The 20,652-nt window shown below is 37.1% G+C and overlaps 1 protein-coding gene across 8 annotated transcripts in view; it reads left to right on the plus strand.

Moving 5' to 3' along the window:
- The window catches only part of Lrba (LPS responsive beige-like anchor protein), a 542,935-nt gene that overhangs the window by 388,992 nt on the left and 133,291 nt on the right, over positions 1 to 20,652 (plus strand). For all 8 annotated transcript variants that reach the window (XM_076932608.1, XM_076932607.1, XM_076932609.1 and 5 more), the window contains 2 exons: positions 2,430 to 2,570; positions 3,582 to 3,701. In XM_076932608.1, coding sequence (XP_076788723.1) covers positions 2,430 to 2,570; positions 3,582 to 3,701 — 261 coding nt within the window. The remainder of the gene's footprint in view (positions 1 to 2,429; positions 2,571 to 3,581; positions 3,702 to 20,652) is intronic.

Genomic DNA, 20,652 nt, shown 5'->3' on the forward strand with positions numbered 1-20,652 from the left:
TCCCGTAATGTATAATTCAATGTGTGTATTCCCACTGTAACTTCTCTGAGTAAGCTGATAGTGTGTCATTGTCAGTGCCCAGCTCCACTGCTCCTTTTTTTTTTTTTAAACCTTTCTTTATTTGGTGACTTCTTTTTTATATGCTTGCAAATAAATGTGGTATGTCTTGATAGCTGTCCTGTAGCAGGTTTCAGAAACCAACTGTGACAATACCAGCCAGAATCGATACTGTGAGTTCTACCTACATGGATCTCAGTATGATGCCTTTTCTTTCAGATGCTAGTGAAATCAATCCTAATTGGTCTTAGCATTATATTCAAGAAATGTGATTCTATAACTATCGATTCACCGAGGTACTCATCTGGAGAGTAATAAAAATAGGATCAGATAAAGTGTATTCTTAATATGCTGCTGAGCCATACAGAAGGCACATTGATTCTATTCTTAATTCATATAATTTGTCTTCTAGTGATTTTATTTCTTTTCTTCTTTTTACATGGCTGTATCTTTAGGGATAACAACTAAAATACATTTAAAGGCCTTCCATATTGGTTCTGTCACAAAGAAAGAATTTCTGGAATGATTTTGATTCCTACTATATATTTAGTAAGTCAGATATAATTCTTTGGCACTGAAACTAATAGTTTAAAAGAAGGTATTTTAAAATTAGTAATAAGTAGTAATCAATTGTATGTTTTTAAAGATTAACTTGTAAAGTAAAAGCTGACAGCATAAAACAATGTTCTTCAGAACCAAGATACTGTTGAATGAAAATGATTTCAATTATTAACAATTTTGAAGGTAAATTAACAAATTAAGAAATATAGCCAAAATAATGACTTCAAAATGTTACTTATAATCACAATATGAAAAGTATTTCAAGACCAGGTTTGAACATGGCTCCCTTCTCACTGTATGACTTCTGAATATATCTATTTTAAAATAATGTTATTTTACTTTAGCATTTTCCTCATGAATAGTCATATATTTTTTTGGTCTTATAAATATAAATAACTTGTAAAAATTTTCCGAGAGATATAAAACAACTCTGTGTCTCATTAGGGAAGTTATTTTTAATTGTATTTATAGTTTGAGTAAGGAATAGAGATTTTCTCCAGATCGGAATGTTTCCGTAGACTGAATTGTAACTTAATGTGGCTGATCTTATCACTCTTAGAGCAGTAGCCCAGCTTGGTAGTCTCAAGGAGACTCTTGTCTGTCTTAAGAAAATGTCAGACTGTTGCTCACTGTTTATAGAGGCGGTGTATTCCCTGGATAGCAACAGTCATTGCATGCCTGTGCCAAGCAATGTTCTGGATGCTTTATACCAGTTATTCTATTTAAACTCTTTTACCTTCTAAAAGATTACTTAAAAAAATAATAATATTCATTGAGTGTTGCCATTCATGGTTTGAAGGACCTTAATGTATATTCTTTCTTTATTTTTTAAAATGACCTTCTGACTGGGTATGAATTTTCTATTGAGTCCAGGATCTTCACTTTGATTTACTGATTCTGGAACTTCTGTTGAAATGTTTTATTTTCAGTATAAGATCATGATGTTCTTACCATTCCTTGGAGTGGGGGGTGGGGGGTGGATGATGATGATGATGATGTTAACTCATGTAGACATTTAGAGGTCAGAAGTAAATATTGTATGTCTTCCTCTATCTCTTTCTACCTTATTTTTTTTTTCTACCTTATTTTTGAGACATGATCTCTTACTGAAATTGAAGCTCAGTGATTTGGCTAAGCTGGCTTTCCAGCAGGCTCCAGGGATCTACCTATCTCTGCCCCCTGGGCATTATTAGAATTACAGTTGTATATCACCTTTCCCAGCTTTTTCATGGTTGCTTGAGATTTGAACTCAGGTCCTAGTGATTGCAATGCAAGATTTCACCCATTGAACCATCTGCACAGCCCACTGTCCTCTAACTTGTATTGAGTTTATGTTAGTAGAACCTTGTTGTTGAGTCTTACTCCCTCTCTCTTATAACATCTTCACTCTGCATTTAGCCCCTCTTCCCAGCTTCGTCTCACCCTTTTCTCAGAGACAGAAGTAAGCCCTCTAGTGCTAAGATGTTTCTGCTTGCTGCTTCTAATTATAGACACTTCCTAAAGTGTGATGCAGCTCAGCTGCATGTTATGTAACTTGCCCTTTCAGACTGACTGATTAAAAAACTATGTGTAACAGAAATGACAGGTTTGCCCATCTACTTAGTTATCTGCATATCCTTAGCCATGCTGAGAAAAAAATGGGAATTTTTCTGTTTGTTCTTTGAGTATGGGCACTGCTGTTTTTCTAACTACAGATACATATATTTTTACATTCTATTTCATGCATACTTAAAGAATAATCTTAAAATAATGAAAGAAATAAAGGATGATTACATTTATATTTCTTTCTCTCCCTTCTCTTCTAATGGCAGCCAATAGGAGCTTTGAATCCCAAAAGAGCAGCATTCTTCGCAGAGCGATTTGAGTCATGGGAAGATGACCAAGTTCCAAAGTTCCACTATGGTACTCATTACTCAACTGCAAGTTTCGTTCTTGCGTGGCTCCTAAGAATAGTAAGTTCAATTTGAATAATAGACCGTGACTAAATAAATCCAATGTTTCAGAGACTGCGGATGATTGGAAATCATCAGCATTTTTTTGAATATTGAAAATAGTTTTAAACAGTTGAGCTTTTAAATAAATATGCTTTAGCCAGTATTTTGTGCCATAACCTTAAAAATGTTTCCTCTAGAATGGTGTGAATGTCTTCTTCAAATCTGTATCTTCAGATGGTGCTTATCATACCAGATTAGCTGGATTCTTTTCAAGTGTAGCTTCTTAAAATAAAAGTAACTAATGTTTTGATAATGCAGACATATTTACCCATCTGGTCCTTATTTTGCTCTAAATAGAGTAAGATGTGTTTTCAAATAACCATCACTGCTGTGTATTGATAACATTAGTTAAACAAGAAATGTTTCTATAAAATTAAAAGGTGGTTCATGTACTAAAAAGTAATTTCTTTGGGAACCATTAGCAGCAGCACATCATTAATTAAAGCTTATGAATACAGTATGGACAGATATAAGTCAAAAGAATATGGACAGACATATGTCTTAGAGTATGGACAGATGTAAGTCTTAGGTGTAATTTACAGGCTTAGCTACAAGCAATTACCCACGAATACATGTTTAGGTGTTCTTTAACTAAGATGAGGCTTTTAAACCTTCCAAATACTTTTCTTTTCTTAATCATAAATTGTGAGCTAGCCATAACAATACAAAAAATTACATATTGTTCTATTTCCTGAACAATGAAGTAAATGCATTTAATTCATGTCTAAATGCTATTAGCAGTTTATTTTTGGCAAGGAAGGGAGCTGATGAAAATATTACCAATACCAAAATTTTGAAGGCATAGAAACATTTGAGAAAAAAATTAAGAGCTATAACGTAATAATTTTCCTACAACTTGCATTCTATACATTGGACATATTACTAACTAATGAATACTATTTCAAATGTATATGTAAAGATATATATTAACATGAAAACATAAAAGTTTTTTCACTAATTATTTTTTAGGAACCCTTCACAACTTACTTTCTAAATCTGCAAGGAGGGAAATTTGATCACGCAGATAGGACGTTCTCATCAGTCTCCAGAGCATGGCGAAACAGTCAGCGGGACACGTCTGACATCAAGGTACAGAAGTATTTCTCTTTATGGTTTGTTCAGCCAGGTTATTTCTTATTGAGTGAATGTTTCATATTTCTTTCCCCTGATCCAGCCATATTTATGGAAGGTAAATCTCAGAGAGTGAAACCTTAATTAAATAGCTAAGAACCATTGTCCATGATTTTTGTTTTCTTCTTTGTATGCGACTGCCTGTCTGCCTGTCCTGAATGTCTTTCATTTCACTAGTTGGAAATTTCTAATTATAGAATATTGTTCCTCTTTCCCACACATTTGAATTGTATGTATATGAGCACCATGCTGAACACAATTCCAAGCATAGTGAAGAAAATTACCAGAGTATGAAAGCAGGAAAAATCTCAGGCATATTTATTTGTATCTCTCAGAGGTCTATTTTTAAAATAATCACTATTGTAGGTACTATAATCTTTGCCAGACTTCACTTCTATTCTCAGAAGTCTAATAAGGAACTGGATTGGGTGCTGTTAAAGCATAATGAGATGAACCTATTGTTTTTAGGCCCCTTATAGTCTTATAAAATAATATAACTTATACATAAATAATTTTACCATATGGAGAGAAGAAGTACCACATGAGAAACAGGCATTTGACAGAAGAAAAGTTATATTACTATGCATGTATTACTATAGAACACTTACCAAGTATGTACTGGGGTCAAAATGCTATGCCACATGGAGGTATGCTACTTTACAAGATGAAATATATTCTTCCATTTTATTTGGCATTATAGATTACAATATTGCTTTATTAGACATACTCTGCTGAAGATTCTATTATATGCAAAAGTAATGTTTTCTATTGGAAAATCTGTCAAGATTCTTTGTTTTGTTTTGTTTGGTTTTGTTTTGTTTTTCGAGACAGGGTTTCTCTGTGTAGCCCTGGCTGCCCTGGAGCTCACTTTGTAGACTAGGCTAGCCTCGAACTCAGAAATCTGCCTGCCTTAATCCCAGCACTTGGGAGGCAGAGGCAAGCAGATTTCTGAGTTCAAGGCCAGCCTGGTCTACAGAGTGAGTGCCAGGACAGCCAGGGCTACACAGAGAAACTCTGTCTCGAAAAACCAAAAAAAAAAAAAAAAAAAAAAAAAAGAAGAAAGAAAGAAAGAGAAATCCGCTTGTCTCTGCCTCCCAAGTGTTGGGATTAAAGGCGTGCACCACCACCGCCCAGCAAGATTTTTTTTAATAGCATAATATTCTCTGAAGCACTGTTGAATTCCTCCTTAAAATCATCAGCATTCGGCCACTTAGCTGGCTCAGCAGGTAAAGTGCTTGTTGTATAAGCTGGACAACCTGACTTAGGTCCTAGGATCCAGGTAAAGATGGAAGGAGGCACCAAGCTCCGGAGTTGTCCTCTGAACCCCACACTCATGTGTTGTCATGTGTACACACACATCACACAAAAACAATAATGAAATCTTTTTCAAAAGAATCTTAAGTAGGTAAGTTTCTATTGATGGAGTACCTTTGATAGAAATAGTTAAGAGATTTAATGACTGTTGTTGAAACCTATTCCCTATACCTGTATTCCCAGCACTTATTTCATACTTAACTGTTAGGAAGTTATAAGAAGTATGCATGGATACATGAAAAAAAAAAAAATGATGAACCTGACTTTTTTGTTGCCTGAATAAAGACTTTAGGATTTTCTTTTTACTTTTTGAATTATTTATCTCATAAGCCTCATAACCAAAATATAACTTTGTACTTTTTTTGGTAATAGAAGGATACACTGGATTATTATAATTTTGAGAATTATTTTTCATTCTTTATTGAAGAATCATTGAATGTCTTCGGCTTTCTGTTTCTGTTTCTCCTAATACTGAAATTTTTGGTTAAGCTTAGATGGGCAGGAAGTGTACATGATAGATTCTTGTGGTTTTCTTCTCTATTTTTTCATAAAATACTAGACTTTTCTTTCAGATTTCTTTCCATAGTATTATATTTATTCTAAAGCAGTTTTATATATGGATACAACGTATCTGTGTTTATTCCCAGTTCTCTCTTTCCCCCAAACTATTGTTTGCCTCTGCATCCCAAGTGATGGGATTAAAGGCATACGCCACCACTGCCCAGCAAGTTATTTTCATAAAATATATTCTGATCAGGATTTCCTCTCCTTCATCTTTTCCTATATCTCCTAACCTTCCAATTCCACACCTTTTTTCTGTCTTTCTTAAGAAAACAATCAGGCCAATAAAAAGACAGTGGATAAGGAGAAAAAACAGTATGAAAAAACTGATAGACCCCCCCCCCAAAGGAAACTAAGTACAAGAAATGCATACACACACACTATAAAATGCAAGTAAAAATACCAATAAGATTTAGAAAAAGCAGTATGAGACAATTAGCAACAAACTTTTAGGTTTATTTTGTGTTGGCCCTCTACTGATAGGAATGAGGTTTGCCTTTAAGTGTGGTTCACACAGTGAGATTCCCTTAGAGAAACTACTGTTTCCTCTATGAGGGTTTGTCAATTGGATGTAGTTTCTTGGCTAGTGATTAGAGATGGTACCCACTTGCACCTCTCAGTGATGGGACCCATCTTGCTTGAATATACACAGGCCCTAGACATGCTGCCACGCTCTGTGAGTTCTCATGTGTGTCAGTCCCGGTGGGACTGAAAACACTTCTTGCTATCATCCATCCTCACTGGCTTTTACAGTTTTCTACCTTGACTTCTACATAGTTCTTTGAGCCCTAAGGGGAAGGGTTTGATGGATACTTCCCACTTAAGACTGAGTGTCCCAAGGTCCTTCACTGTGTACACTCTGCAGTTCTGGGTCTCTATTTTGTTCCCATCTGCTGAACGAGAAAATTGGTCTGATAAAGTCTGGATAAGACACTAATCTTTGGATACAGTAGAATGTCATTAGGAATCATTTTATTACTATGTTCTTTTAGCACAGTAGTAGCTTTTGGTTTTCCCCTAGGTATATAGCCAATCTAGTCTCAGGTTCTTGGACATCCAGCCAGTATACAACCAGTGCAGTATACAGTATAACAGTATAATGCACAACTTGTAGCTTCTTTTTCCAGAAGCACAAGCAGATGAAAAGTGATTATGATTCTAATTAATTAAAATGTCATCTTTAGGCTCTTCAGTGTGAAGAAAATTCATATTTATTTCATTAATTTTTCTTCATTGGGCCCAAGTTATACATACATACACACTTACACATACATAATACATACATACATACATACAAATTTTATACATATACAAATTATATATATATATTATTATTTTCCCCCCCTGGACTGTAGTTTCTCCGTCCTCTATTCCTTCTAATCCTGGCCCCTATCCACTCCTCTGTTTCTCTTCAGAGAACACCTGAAATTTTCTTTTCCATGTCTTGTACTGTGTTGGTGAGTGTGCTTGCTAGTTTTATGTCAACTTGACACAAGCTAGAATCCCTGGAGAGGAGAGACCCTCAATTTAGAAAATGCCTTCATAAGACTGGGCTATAGGCAACCCTGTAGAACATTTTCTTAATTAATGATTGATGTGGGAATGCCCAGCCCATTGTGGGTAAGACCACCCCTTGGCAGGTGGTCCAGGATTCTATGTGAAAGCAGGCTGAGCAAGTCCTGGGGAGCAAGCCAGTATGCAGCACTCTCCATGGCCTCTGTGTCAGCTCCCACCTCCAGGTTGCTGCCATGGTTGAGTTCCTGTCCTGGAGCCCTTTGATGATAAATGATGCTGTGGAAGCACAAGCTAAATCACCCTTGTCTCCTCAAGTTGCTTTGTTTTATCACAGTGATAGTAACCTTAACTAGGACAGTGAGACTTGCCTGTGATGTCTTTGTTTGACTTTCTGAATTATTCATTTCCTGTTTTTTTCTCAGTTTATGTGTTTTGGTGTTTTGTTTTGTTGTCATTCTGTTTCTGGTTTCATGTCTTGCACTATTTCTTTCTGCTCTTTGTTTCCCACACTTCATTAAGGGATTTATTCATAACCTCTTTAAAGTTCTTGAACATATTCACAATTACTATTTTGAATCCTTGTCTTGTCCTTCAGAGACATTGCATTTCTCAGGTTCCACCACAGTAGGGTTGCTAGTTTCTGGTAGAGACATGATGCACTGGCTATTTTTGACTATGTATTTTTGCTGGTGTCTAGGCATCTAGGTTGGGATGATTGAAGTGACTCTTGGGATTGATAGTGGGTCTAGTCTTTGCTGGATGGCTGTTCATTCTCTAGTTTCTGTTGTGCTCAATGAATGTTAGGAAACTGTGTTTGTTGTAGAGTGCCTGGTAGGGGGTGATTCTGCAGGTCCAGTGGGTGGCCGACTAGGAGAAAAAGGCTATGAATTGTAAATGGCTTCAGGAAATAGCTAAGAAGATCACCTTCACAGCTAGAGGTGGAATCCCCAGGGGTTTGGAGGTGTGGTGGGAAGAGTGGGTTTTGCAAGTAGGTTGAAGTAAAGCTGTTAAATGTTTGGGGAGCCAGAGTGAAAGGTCTGAGGGGATCCTGGGTCTGAATCCAGTGGAGTCTCCACTGGATAGAGTTGAGGTGGAATGTGGGGCTCCTGTAAGCAATGTGGGTACTGAGCTGAGGGGGAGAATGGAGACACCAGGAAGGAGAACAGGAAGGAAGGAGTGAGTCACCTGCCTAAATTCCTGACAGCTGTGGCCACTGGTAATACAGAATAGAAAGTGTTTCTATGCCAGGCAGTGATGGTGCACTCCTTTAATCCCGGCACTTGGGAGGCAGAGGCAGGCGGATTTCTGAGTTCGAGGCCAGCCTGGTCTACAGAGTGAGTTCCAGGGCTACACAGAGAAACCCTGTCTGGTGGGGGGTGGGGGGAAAGAAAGAAAGAAAGAAAGAAAGAAAGAAAGAAAGAAAGAAAGAAAGAAAGAAAGAAAGAAAGAAAGAAAGAAAGAAAGAAAGAAAGAAAGAAAGTGTTTCTAGGTATAGGCAGCTGACACATGGGGATTGGAGGAGTGGGGAGGAGCAGAGGTCCCTGCAAGCCATCTGCTACAGGACTAGCAGGGAGACTGGAATGACTGAAGAGGCATACAGGAAGGAGAGTGGACTTCCTGGGAGTCAAGGTCCAGTGTTCGCACTGAGGAACCCCAGGTGGGAAGTGTTTTTAGGTATGGGAGGCTGACCCAAAGACTTTAACAACAACAACAAAAACAACCACAACAACACAGCAAGTCTAGTTAGTGCTGTCCTAATGGCATGCATGGATGGGTGTAGGGCTCAAAATTCATTATTTAGTGTGTACCTGATTAAATTTTCACTTACTTTCAAATATTGTATGCTTTAAAAATAAACCAGAAAAGAAAAACCCAACAAAACAACTAAAAGAAACAAACAAAAGAACCAATGGTCATTTTCTCCTTTCTTATTTTTCTTTTTTTTTTCTTCACTAAATAATTTGGAATAATAATGGGTGCCCTACCAGACATCATAAAGACAGTACTGACTATTAGCAATATACTAAACTTGCAGTTCTGGGGATGGTAATTAGGACAACTCAAGAACTTCTGGTTTCCTAACAGTAGCATTTAAGGCATCTAAATAACGATATGGTGAGAAAAGTTTGATTGGTTTTCTTTTCTTTGGTCTTCTTTTGCCCTGAGGTCTTACTCTGTTGTCCAGGCTGGCTTCACAATCCTGGACTCTAATGACTCTCTTGCTGTAGCCTTCAGAATAGCTGGGACTAATGAAATAGCACCACAGCCAACTAAAAGGAATTATTTCTACATTCATTTTTTTTAAATAATTTTTTTTAGAAAAAATTCTTGTATTTTTCTACTTCTACCTTTTCAGATGTCACTTGTGAAAAGTTTTTAGGTCTAACTTTGATGAAGCTGACATCTTACCAGTACGTTGTCCCATTCCAAATATCCTCAATGTGGTGTACCATTGATAAGTCACTGCATTTTCTATATTGATAAGTTAAATGAACCTTACAATTTAATGACTTCCACACACTCAGACAAGCATTAATTTATGGTCACATAGGGCATTTAGAGAGCGTCTGAAAATGGATCCTTCTAACAGTGAGGAAGGATTTAATCATGACTCCTTTTTTTCCCCTTCTTAAGGTGTTACATTTTAGAAAACACATTTAAGATTATAATAGTAAGCTCAAAAGAAATATCTAAGAACACATGGAAAGTACAATAATAATGTGAATATTGTTATATAACATTGGATTTTTAGATCATTAATAGTACTGTTGTTCTGTATTGGGAGAATGTTCCAGAAATACTAAAGACAGTAACAGAAGGAAGATTTGAAAGGGGTGTGGAAGGAATCACTTTGAGTGGGTTACAAGGTCTACTTTGCCTAATCAGCACAGCATAAATTGCCTACAGTGTGGGAAATGGGCAAACAGTTATTCTTCAAAAGTAAAATAAAAGACAGTTCTAGTTCTTGTTTCTTTCCTTTTGGAGAGAATGTTGATATATTAGAATCCCCATTGTTTGCTTTCTGCTGATACTTAGAGAATCATTTTACTTAAACAATTGTTCCTATGAAATAATGGTAAAAGTCTGAATTGGGATTCCTGTAAACAGAATGATCTTATAGGGTCTGAATAAAGTAGGCTTTTGTTTTCAGCAAGATTTGCCACTTTTAATAGTTTGGAGATCATTTACATTTCTGTGCGTCCTTTGTGAGTTCATTTCATACCTAACCTTTAAATGATACCTTTTATTCTACTTAAGGAAACAGTGTAAGTCAGTTCTTTAAGGTGACTTTGGGTAGCACTTTCTGATAGAAATATAGTGTAAGCCACATATATTAAGTGTATTACAGTCTAATTTCAAAGTCAAAAGAACAACATGAAATTGATTTCAGTAATATTACTTACCCTAAAAGTCAAAACATTACAACATTGTAATCAATAAAAAGATTGTTAAATTGGCCCTCTTATTTTTTATCTTGAGGCTTCAAGATATATTACATATTTTACATTTCTAGTACATGTCTGTTCATATTAGCCATGTTTAAAATGTTCAAGAACCACTGCATTTGGCCACTGTCCTGAGCAGCATGGATTTAGAACATTGGTTTATAATAAAAAGGGTAGTTCTCTGCCTATGGAGAACAGAATGTCTTTCTTGTCTTTGTATAACAATGTTTATGATGTATATTTTATCTAAGTGTGACCTGGCAGACTATAGCAGCAATGTGTAATATTGAGGACTGAAATAGAAAGTTGAGTTGGGAGCTGGAGAGATGGCTAACTGGTTAGGAACACTGACTGTTCTTCCAAAAGTTCTGAGTTCAAGTCCCATTGTCTGAAGACAGCTACAATGTACTTATATACATAAAATAAGTAAATAATTTTTAAAAAAAGTTGGGTTGAGGAAGCACCATCATGATGTAAATACCCAGTATAGGTCTGAGGGACTGTCTTCCATAATGGTGGAACTCTTGCTGAATGCTCTTTAAGGTCCTGAATTCCCTAGTACCACAAAATAATAGTAATTCCATGGTTTTTTGTCTTAAATATTCATTTACATTTAGGAGCTGAGATTCAGAGCTACTCACTATGTTTAGACTTTGTTTTGGCAGTACTCCTTCTTGTTCTGTCATCACAGGCTGAGCATCACGCCTGGCTCTGTCTTAAGCTTTAGTCTTAAATTATTATGAGAAAACTTTGTAGAACAAATAACAGATTCATAAAATTTCATAGCCAATCATATCTAAATACCAGGCAGACATCTAAGTTCTTACTAAGCTGTTATTCACATTGACTTTTCATCTCTGAAGCAGCCTCTCCTTCTGAAGTTCCTGACAGTGGTTAAGTGTAGTCTCTCTTACTCCTACTTAAATCCCAACATATGTCCTATAGAAATAACTGATAAGAGTCAGAGAGGAAAGAGTCAGAGCTGTTACTTTGGGTTATAACTTTGCAATGGAGGTGTTAGCAAATGGATCTAAAATGGAAAGTACTAGGGGAGCATATTTTCTCAGAAATTGGAATTTAATATAATTATTTTTATTAAACTATAACCTATGCAAAAATAAACTGGGATAAAATATATGGAAGAATCCTGATACAGTATTTACTTTTTTGAAGTAATTTTTAAGTTGAGTTTATCTACTCTTGGGCTCTGTTTGTAATGAAGTATCACATGTAACACTGATCTTGCCTTCAGTGAGCTTTTATTTTAGAGAAGTATTTACTAAGTAAACAGGTTCTATCAAATGAGTTTAAGAAGCAGTTTTTGAGTTCATTGATTAAAAAGCACTACCTAACTCAGAAGGAAGAGGAATGGGAAGCCTGACTCTTTGCTAAGGACATGTAACTACTTCCCAGGAACAGTGTAGGGTTCAGGAACAGTGTAGCCAATGCTAGGTTTGAAGAACAGGAGTGACAAGTGATGGCACACACCTTTAATCCCAGCACTTGGGAGGCAGAGGCAGTGTATTTCTGAGTTGGAGGCCAGCCTGGTCTACAGAGTGAGTTCCAGGACAGCCAGGGCTATACAGAGAAACCCTGTCTCGAAAAAACCAAAAAGAAAAGAAAAAAAAAGAATCTAATAATGTGATCAGTGTTGATATTTTTATTACACTATAGGCAAGAGTGAATGCAGTACACACACTTTTAAAGTAGTTAAGTAAGAGACATCAAAGACAAACTCTGTAGCTTATTACAGAAGTGTGGGTATCAACAAAGGGCTTGTTATTGTGAGATAGGAAGAGGGAAAAAGAGAGGTACTCAATTTGACGTGGGCAAAAATGTAGAGAACACAGTAGACAAAGCAACTTGGTTCAATATTTAGCTCCCTATCTTCAGATGAAAATTTGTGTTGAGAATTAAATTAAAATCAACTAAAACATGTTCAGTTATTAGTTCTCATTGTCTAATTACCATAGGTAATATACAGCCCATCAGATGTGAAAAGCAGGTTTACATAAACTATTTTAATATAAGTTAGATTCCATATGTTATATTATAACAAAGTGAACAGCTGACTGGAAGAATACCCTCATAGTGACTTCATATGCTGAGTGGTTTTGAGCTGTATCTTAAAGATTCAAGGGAACTTATTAGACCTCCCAAATTTATGTCTGTAGCTTGTATATTTCTTCTTCTGACTCCCTCCTCAACAATCCCTTTACAATACATAAAAATAGATCATAAATTTACTATGTTCACAACTAAATTCCTGGTCTTTATTCCTTTAAACCTACTCCTCTCAAAATTGTTCCATGCTAGCAGGTGGCTCCCCATTTGGGAGTCTAAGGAAGCCCTCACACTGTAAGACTCTCTACCCTGCCCCGGCCACTCTGCTTGTGTCTTAACCTCATGCTTTGTTTCTCCTCTGTCCACTCTGTTCTTAGCCAACAGAGGGTCATTGGCTTCTCTTCATCCTGGTGACTTGGTTGTTTTGTTTTGTTTCACTTTCACTTTCACTTGAGACATTTCCTTGCAATATCCTCTGTACTGATTCCTTACTCTTCCAGCTCTTTGCTCAAATGTCATCTTTTTGGTAAAGCTTTCCCTGGTTACTATTGCAATTGCATTCCTCACTCCTTTTCCTCTTCCTTCCTTCCTGATCTCATTTTTCTTGCTGCCACTCACCAGCTGACATCCATGTCTTGTACTTATTGGTATGTTTATTATGTTTCATCATACTGGAACATTAGCTCCATGAAAGGATGAATTTGGAACTATTTCATTCATCGGCTTATCCCTAGAGCTCAGAATAGTGCCTGGAACATATTAGGCATTCAATCAAATATTTATTAAGTTAATGATTTGGAGCTAGCGAGATTAATCAGAAGGTCAAGGTGCTTGCCACCAAGCCTGATGACCAGAGTTCAATCCCTGGAATTCATGTAATAGAGAGAACCAATTTCTGGAAGTTCTGCTCAGACTTCCACATGTGCACCATGGCACACAGGTATACATTCACACATGCTTAACACACATATATGCCCCGGCCCGCAGGGGATTCAACGAGACCCTAGGGAAGAGGGCAAAACAATGAAGGGTCAAGAGACACAAAGAATGAGAGCAAGTCTGGGGGTCTGATCAAGCTCTGCAACTTTAATTTCAGGGTTAGGTTATAAAGACACAGCAAAAAGGAAGTTTAGGCAAGGGTTATTGCTTAGGCTATCCTACTATTGAATCCTCCTTGTTTAAGACCATCCCACTGTCATATCCTTATTGCCCAAGACCATCCCACTGTCCTAACCAGCTCCCAGGAAATACCAGACATTCTTTGAGTTCCTGGGACCTGAGATCTGCAAAATGTCCTTTCTTAACCTTGTACTGACAAGGCTTTCCAGAACAACAGGTAATTTCCTGAGGTTCTCTTAGAACAGCAGGTAATTTCTTGCATTTGGCTCCTGGCACATATGTGTACAGACACACACATGAATGAACAAGAGTAAAAAAATAATTCATGATTTGAAAAAATGAGGATTATTTTGGATGAGGGGAATGACCTGAACTTGAAGGGAACATGTGTAGTAAATGTTAGGGGAGAGTTCGTGAATTTAGGAAACATTGGAAAGGAGATTCTAATAGGCAGTTTCAGTGGAAAGACCTTCAGTAGCAGTTCAAAGATTCTTTGGCTTAATTGTACAGACATATTCAGAATTTTTTTAAATGAAAAGTCAGACAATGAACATTTTTTTTCATTAATTAATTTATTCACTTTACATTTTAATCACAGCCTTCTTCCCATTCTCATTCCACATTCCCTTCTTCCATCCCTTTCCTTTTAAGAAGATGTCCCTCCCTCCTGGGCACCAGCCTGCCCTAGCACATCAAGTCACATCAGGACTAAGTACATCCTCTCACACTGAGGTCAGACAGGACAGCCCAGCTAGAAGAAAGGGGTCCAAAAGCAAGCAACAGAGACTGAGTCAGAGACAGCTCCTGCTCCAATTGTTATGGGATCAACATGAAGACCAAGCTGCACAGCTGCTAAATATGTGTAGGTAACCTAGGTTCAGTCCATACATGGTCTGTGGCTGATGGTTCAGTCTCTGTGAGCCCCCATGGGTCCAGTTTAGTTGACTCTGTAGGTCTTTTTATAGTGTCCTTGACCCATCCAGCTTTGACACAAGACTCCTGGAGTTCTACCTAATGTTTGGTTGTGGGTCACTGAATCTGTTTCCATCAGCTACTGAATGAAGCCTCTCAGATGACAGTTATTCTAGGCTCCTGTCTGCAAGCCTAGCAGAGTATTATTAATAGTGTAGGGGGTTGTCTTTCTCCCATACGGTACATCTCAAGTTGGGCCAGTCATTGGTTGGTCATTCCCTCACTGGTAGTATCACTGTCCCTGAGATCAAGCTTTACTACAAAGCAAAAACCACCTGGGATTGGCATAAAAACAACAGGTTGATCAGTGGAATTGAATGGAAGACACAGAAATAAAACCACACACCTACAGACACTTGATTTTTTTTGACAAAAAGCCAAAACCGTACAATGGAAAAAAAGAAAGTGTCTTCAACAGATTGTGCTGGCCTAGCTGGATGCCTGTATGTAGAAGAATGCAAATAGATCCACATCTATCACCCTGCACAAAACTCAAATCCAAGTATATCAAAGACCTCAACATAAAACCAGATACACTAAATCTAATAGACAAGAAAGTGGGAAATAGCCTTAAACAAATTGGTACATGAGACAACTTCCTGAACAGAACACTATCAACTCAGGCACTAAGATCAACAATTAATAAATGAGACCTCATGAAACTGAAAAGGCAAAGGATACCACCAGTAGGACAAAGTGGCAGCCTACAAAATGGGAAAAGATTTTTACAAACTCTCCATCTGACAGAGGGATAATATACAAAATGTATTAATAACTCAAGAAATTAGACACCAACAATCCAAATAACTCAATTAAAAGTGGGATACAGAGCTAAACAAAGAATTCTCAAAGGAATGATCTAATGGCTGAGAAGCACTTAAAAGAAATTTTCAGTGTCTTTAGTCATCAGGAAAATGCAAATCAAAATGACTCTGAGATTCAATCTTACACCCACCAAAAAGACAAAGATCAAAAACTCAAGTAATAGTGCATGCTGTCGAGGATGTGGAGAGATAGGAACACTCACTCCTCCATTGTTGGTGGGTGTGCAAACTTGTACAACCAATTTGTAAATCAATCTGGTGGTTTCTCCAAAAATTGGGAATAGACACAAAAGATGTTCTATCATACCACAAGGCACAACTATGTTCAGAGCAGTTTTATTTGTAATATCCAGAAACTGGAAACAGCTCAGATGTCCCTCAACCAAAGAATGAATGAAGAAAATGTGGTACAGCTACATAATGGAATACTATTCAGCTTAAAAAAAAAATCATGAAAGTTGCAAGCAAATAGATGGAACTAGAAAATATCCTGAGGTAATCCAAATACACATGGTATGTACTCACTTATAAGTGGATATTAACCAGAAAGAACAGGATTACCATGCTACATCCATAGACCCTGTAAGGCCCCCACTAATGGAGGACCTCACCCAAGCCGCGGGAATTTGCGGCCACCCATTAACTGCAAGACACCAAACGATGTAATCAGCAAGAGGCATATTTTAATCAGTATACTGAGGTCAAGACCTGTAGCCCACAAAGAGGCAATGGGGTCTGACCCCAGGGCTTTGGAAACAGAGAATTTAAAGCCCAAAACCACAACTCAGGGGGGGAACCACAACCCAGGGGGCATAAGGGAGGGCTATTGGAGAGCACCTGTGGAAAGTCCCAGCCCATTATTTAGTTTGTGACAGGGTACAAGGAACAGGCTATTCTCTAAGAGCCTATGTGTAATCAGCCATCTATCAGCCAAGTTCCTGGTATCCAGGATGCACAGGCACGCTAACTTGAACTCTCAGTTCAAACCCTATTCAATCTATCTTATGGTCAGTTTTGTTCCTGGTATCCAGGATGTATGGGCACACTGAGAATTCCCAACTCAAACTCTCCTGGTATCCAGGGTGCACGGGCCTCCCAACTCAAACTCTCCTGGTATCCATAGCACTTGGTCACACTGACCTAAACTCCCAGCTCTGAACTCTTATCTTACTTATTTTGTTAAAAGATTTTTAACTCTTTCAACCAAAAGAAGCTAAGTAACAAGGAGGGGAGGGCCCAACGGATAATGTTTGTCTCTCATCCAGAAGGGGAAATAAAATAGGCATCAGAAATGAATAGAGAGGGAACTGGGTAGGCTAGCTGGTGGGGAGGGGAATGAGGCTTGGTGAGAGGGATGGGAGCGAGAAGGGAAGTCAATGGTGGAGCATCTCTGGGACAAGCCAGAAGCTGGGATGGGGAAGGATCTTGCTAGGATATGGGGGTGACCGCAGCTGAGACTCCTAGAAGCAGAGATGTGGAGCCTGAAGTGGCTACCTCCTATAGCCAGTCAGGACTTCCAGTGGAGGAAGGGAAACACAACTCCCATCACACATGACAAAATCAACCTAAAATTTGCCCTACCTACAAGATATGCAGGGATAAAGACAATAAACATTTTGACTTTACAATCCAGGTGATTTCTGTCAGAGCTACAAAGCTCTACCAGATAAGATGTGATCACATGTGGCTGCTTCAGTCAAATATTATCAAACATGTTAGATCATATTTGGTCTATAAGCTATACAGTGCCATTTCCTGCTTTGATTCAGTGATGATGATTTTGAGGGTTTTGGGGTTTGTTTTGTTGTTGGGTTTTTTTTTTGTTTTTGTTTTTTTTTACTTTGAACAGTGTTTATTTGAGCAAAGAATGGTTTTGGGAACCAGGTAGCATCCTGGAGCAAAGGAAGTTCAGAAAGCTCTACCCAGCAACCTGGAAGGCATATTTATTTAATTTTAATCTTATTTTTTATAATTCTTTTTAATGTATCTTAATTAAAATGCAGTTACATCACTTTCCTGTCTCCTTTTCCTCCCACAAGACCTTCCCAGCAATCCTGTCTTCCCATATCCCTTTCCCACTCTTGAGTAGTAGCTTCCTTTCCTTTGATTATCATAATTACATACATATGTGTGTACACAAATATATGTATTTATATGTATATGTGTGTATATATCTATACACACATATGCACATACACATGCACACACACACATATATATGTATATATATATACATATATATATATATATGTATATATATATATATATGTATTGCTGAATCTGTGTAGTTTGTGTGCATATGGTTTCAAAGCTGAGCATTCTGTATTGGACAAGCAGTAAGGGGATTCATCCTTGGGAGAGGCTAATTCTCTTCTCCCAGCAGTTTTTATTGCCTACAATAAAAACCCTTGGTCTCAGGGTTGAACCCTGAGAAAATTTCTCCTTTCCATGTTAATATGACCATTGATATTGCCATTGTTTTGTTCTTGTTTATGCAGGCATTTCTAGAAGAAACTATTTCACAGTAGACTCCTGGTATTATGGCTCTTATAATCTTACCACCTGTTCTTGTGTGATATTCTCTGAGCCAAAGATGCAGGAGCTGTGGTATAGATGTATCCATTGGTGCTGGTCTCCCCCATGATCTATTCATTTCTGCATCTTATCCATTGTAGTTATTTCTTTTTCTTTCTTTTTTTTGGGGGGGGGGGGGAGTTGGGTTTTTTTTTTTTGTTTTTGTTTTTGTTTTTGTTTTTGTTTTTGTTTTTTTTTTTCCAGACAGGGTTTCTCTGTGTAGCCCTGGCTGTCCTGGAACTCACTCTGTAGACCAGGCTGGCCTCGAACTCAGAAATCCGCCTGCCTCTGCCTCCCAAGTGCTGGGATTAAAGGCGTGCGCCACCACCGCCTGGCTGTAGTTATTTCTTATGGTCTCCAATTTCAGTAAAGAGCCTTTATTGCTAAGGGGTAGTAGCTACATTTATCTGTGGATATAAGAATAAGATTTAGAATGCAGTGAGAAATTAATATCAGCAAAGTGCTGATAATAGATTCTTTTTTAAAGTTCACTAGCTCTTAGAAGTCAGCTAGGTTTCCACTACCAGTCATGATTTCTCCAGATATTTTTGAGTGAAAATATGATGCAAAATTTTCTATGAAAGAAATACCTTTTTGTACAAGTGTGCGAAGTAGATCTAAAAAGAGGATGGGAACTGTGGGTAAGGACAAGTGTTTGTGAGCTCCTGGGAAGAGCCTCAGCCAGTTTTAAGGCTAAGAGGATGAAGTCCAAGGATGGAATAAAGGTCATTTTCTAGGATTTGTTACTTTGTTGATTGTGGGAACAAGAAGACAGTCAAAATGAGATGATTGTAAAATAGTTTTATAATAATTTTATTTTTGTCTTTTGAGATTTGTAAAGCATGAGTCTTTTGGCTTACCCTCTGCTATCCCTGCAAGTTCTAAGACTCATGCTCATGCCTATGGGACTGTCTGTCTCCCCAGCCTCTGTGTTTGCTTTAATAGCAGTTGTAACTTACTATTTGTTTATGTTACTAATGTCCATTATCTCTTCCTAAATTGCAATTTACCTGAATATTGCAATCTAGAACAAAAGACCTAATGCAAATTATAGTCCAAATATGGAAATGGAAAATGTGTTAAAAGCAAAAGTGAACTATAAGCTATTGGGGTTATTTATGTTAAGCCCTACATGACATGTTAAATCGTTGTTAATAAAAAATTTTTTTTCTTAATGTAATGATGATTTAGTAAAAACTATTGATTCTCAGATAGTTTTGTAAGTATACTTTCTTTTACAAGTGAATTTTGTTAAGTGTTCTTAGAATTACAATGAAGGCTTTTATCAGTAGGCACAGTTCAACAAGTGTCCTCTTGTACTTAAATTTTCGGTGTATCTGTAACTTGAAATTTTTAAAATCAAGGGTCCTATTAATGATAATATTTATACATAGAATTCTGTGTTATAGAAACTTTATTCAAATCCCGAGTTTTAGAAATGACAAGTGAGGTTACTAGGGTCACAGAAATTAAATTATTTAAGAGCATGTGATAGTAAATTAAGAAGACAAGACTCAAACCCAATTATTCCTTCCACTAGATCAGATTGAAATAGATTATTGCCGATTTGCATGATGTTTTATTTTAATCTATTTGAAATAATAGTCTTTTACAGTTCCTGCTAGGTTCATCTATAAATGTTAGAGATAACTTTTTACTTCAACTTTTAAAAATTATGGTTTTTATCTTACTAAAGAAAGCAATGTTTGAAATACATAAAGATCATGTTTTATCTACTAAATAAAAAGAATTAAGTTTGAACCTCAATATGAAACCTTCCATTTAAGTTGAGTTATAAATATAATGTAATACACTTTAGTCAAATATTCAAAAGTTTTGATTTGGTGGGCTAGCAAAATAAAATTGTAAGTTAATTTATATGAGAATATAAACATTGTTTCTTCACCTCCTGTTGTACATCAGCTTTTTTTTTCTAAAAAGAGCTTTAGGTTTTCATATTATAAAATATATAATTTTGTGCAATGGTAAAGAGCTAAAATTTCACTTTCCTACCTCTTCATCTTCAATGTCCTGTTTCCTAACTATTGTGCTACGTTTTAATTGTCAAGGTTTCATGTTTGAATGAAAGGAAAGTCAATGTAAACTTATATTCTGAAGCAGCATATTGGCTCGTTTTTTACTGTCTCATTTCTTTAGATTAGTGGGTTGGCATTTGATGTGCTTGCCCAGATGGAGGGGAGCGATGGTTTTAGTTCAGTGGGGAGAATTGGTGGCTAATGAAGGAGAGTCACACAGCCTGGCTGCACAGGCCGTTCCTATCAGTGGTGATTGTACCTTCATGAAGAAAACTAAAGCATATGTGTGGTCACAACCAATCCTTGTCATTATGCCATGAAAGCCTTGGGATTTGTGATCAAAGCAATGAGCTTATCCCGAATTGTGACATAACCTCTGTTTGAACCTATCACGTTTTTATTTTAGGAGATGATACACTAAAGTTTGACCATGTTACCTGCCTCTAAAACCTATCTGCCTAATTAACTAATAGAAATTAAAATT

The sequence above is a fragment of the Arvicanthis niloticus genome, chromosome 4 (assembly GCF_011762505.2).
Source record: "Arvicanthis niloticus isolate mArvNil1 chromosome 4, mArvNil1.pat.X, whole genome shotgun sequence".
Classification (NCBI taxonomy): Eukaryota; Metazoa; Chordata; class Mammalia; order Rodentia; family Muridae; genus Arvicanthis; species Arvicanthis niloticus.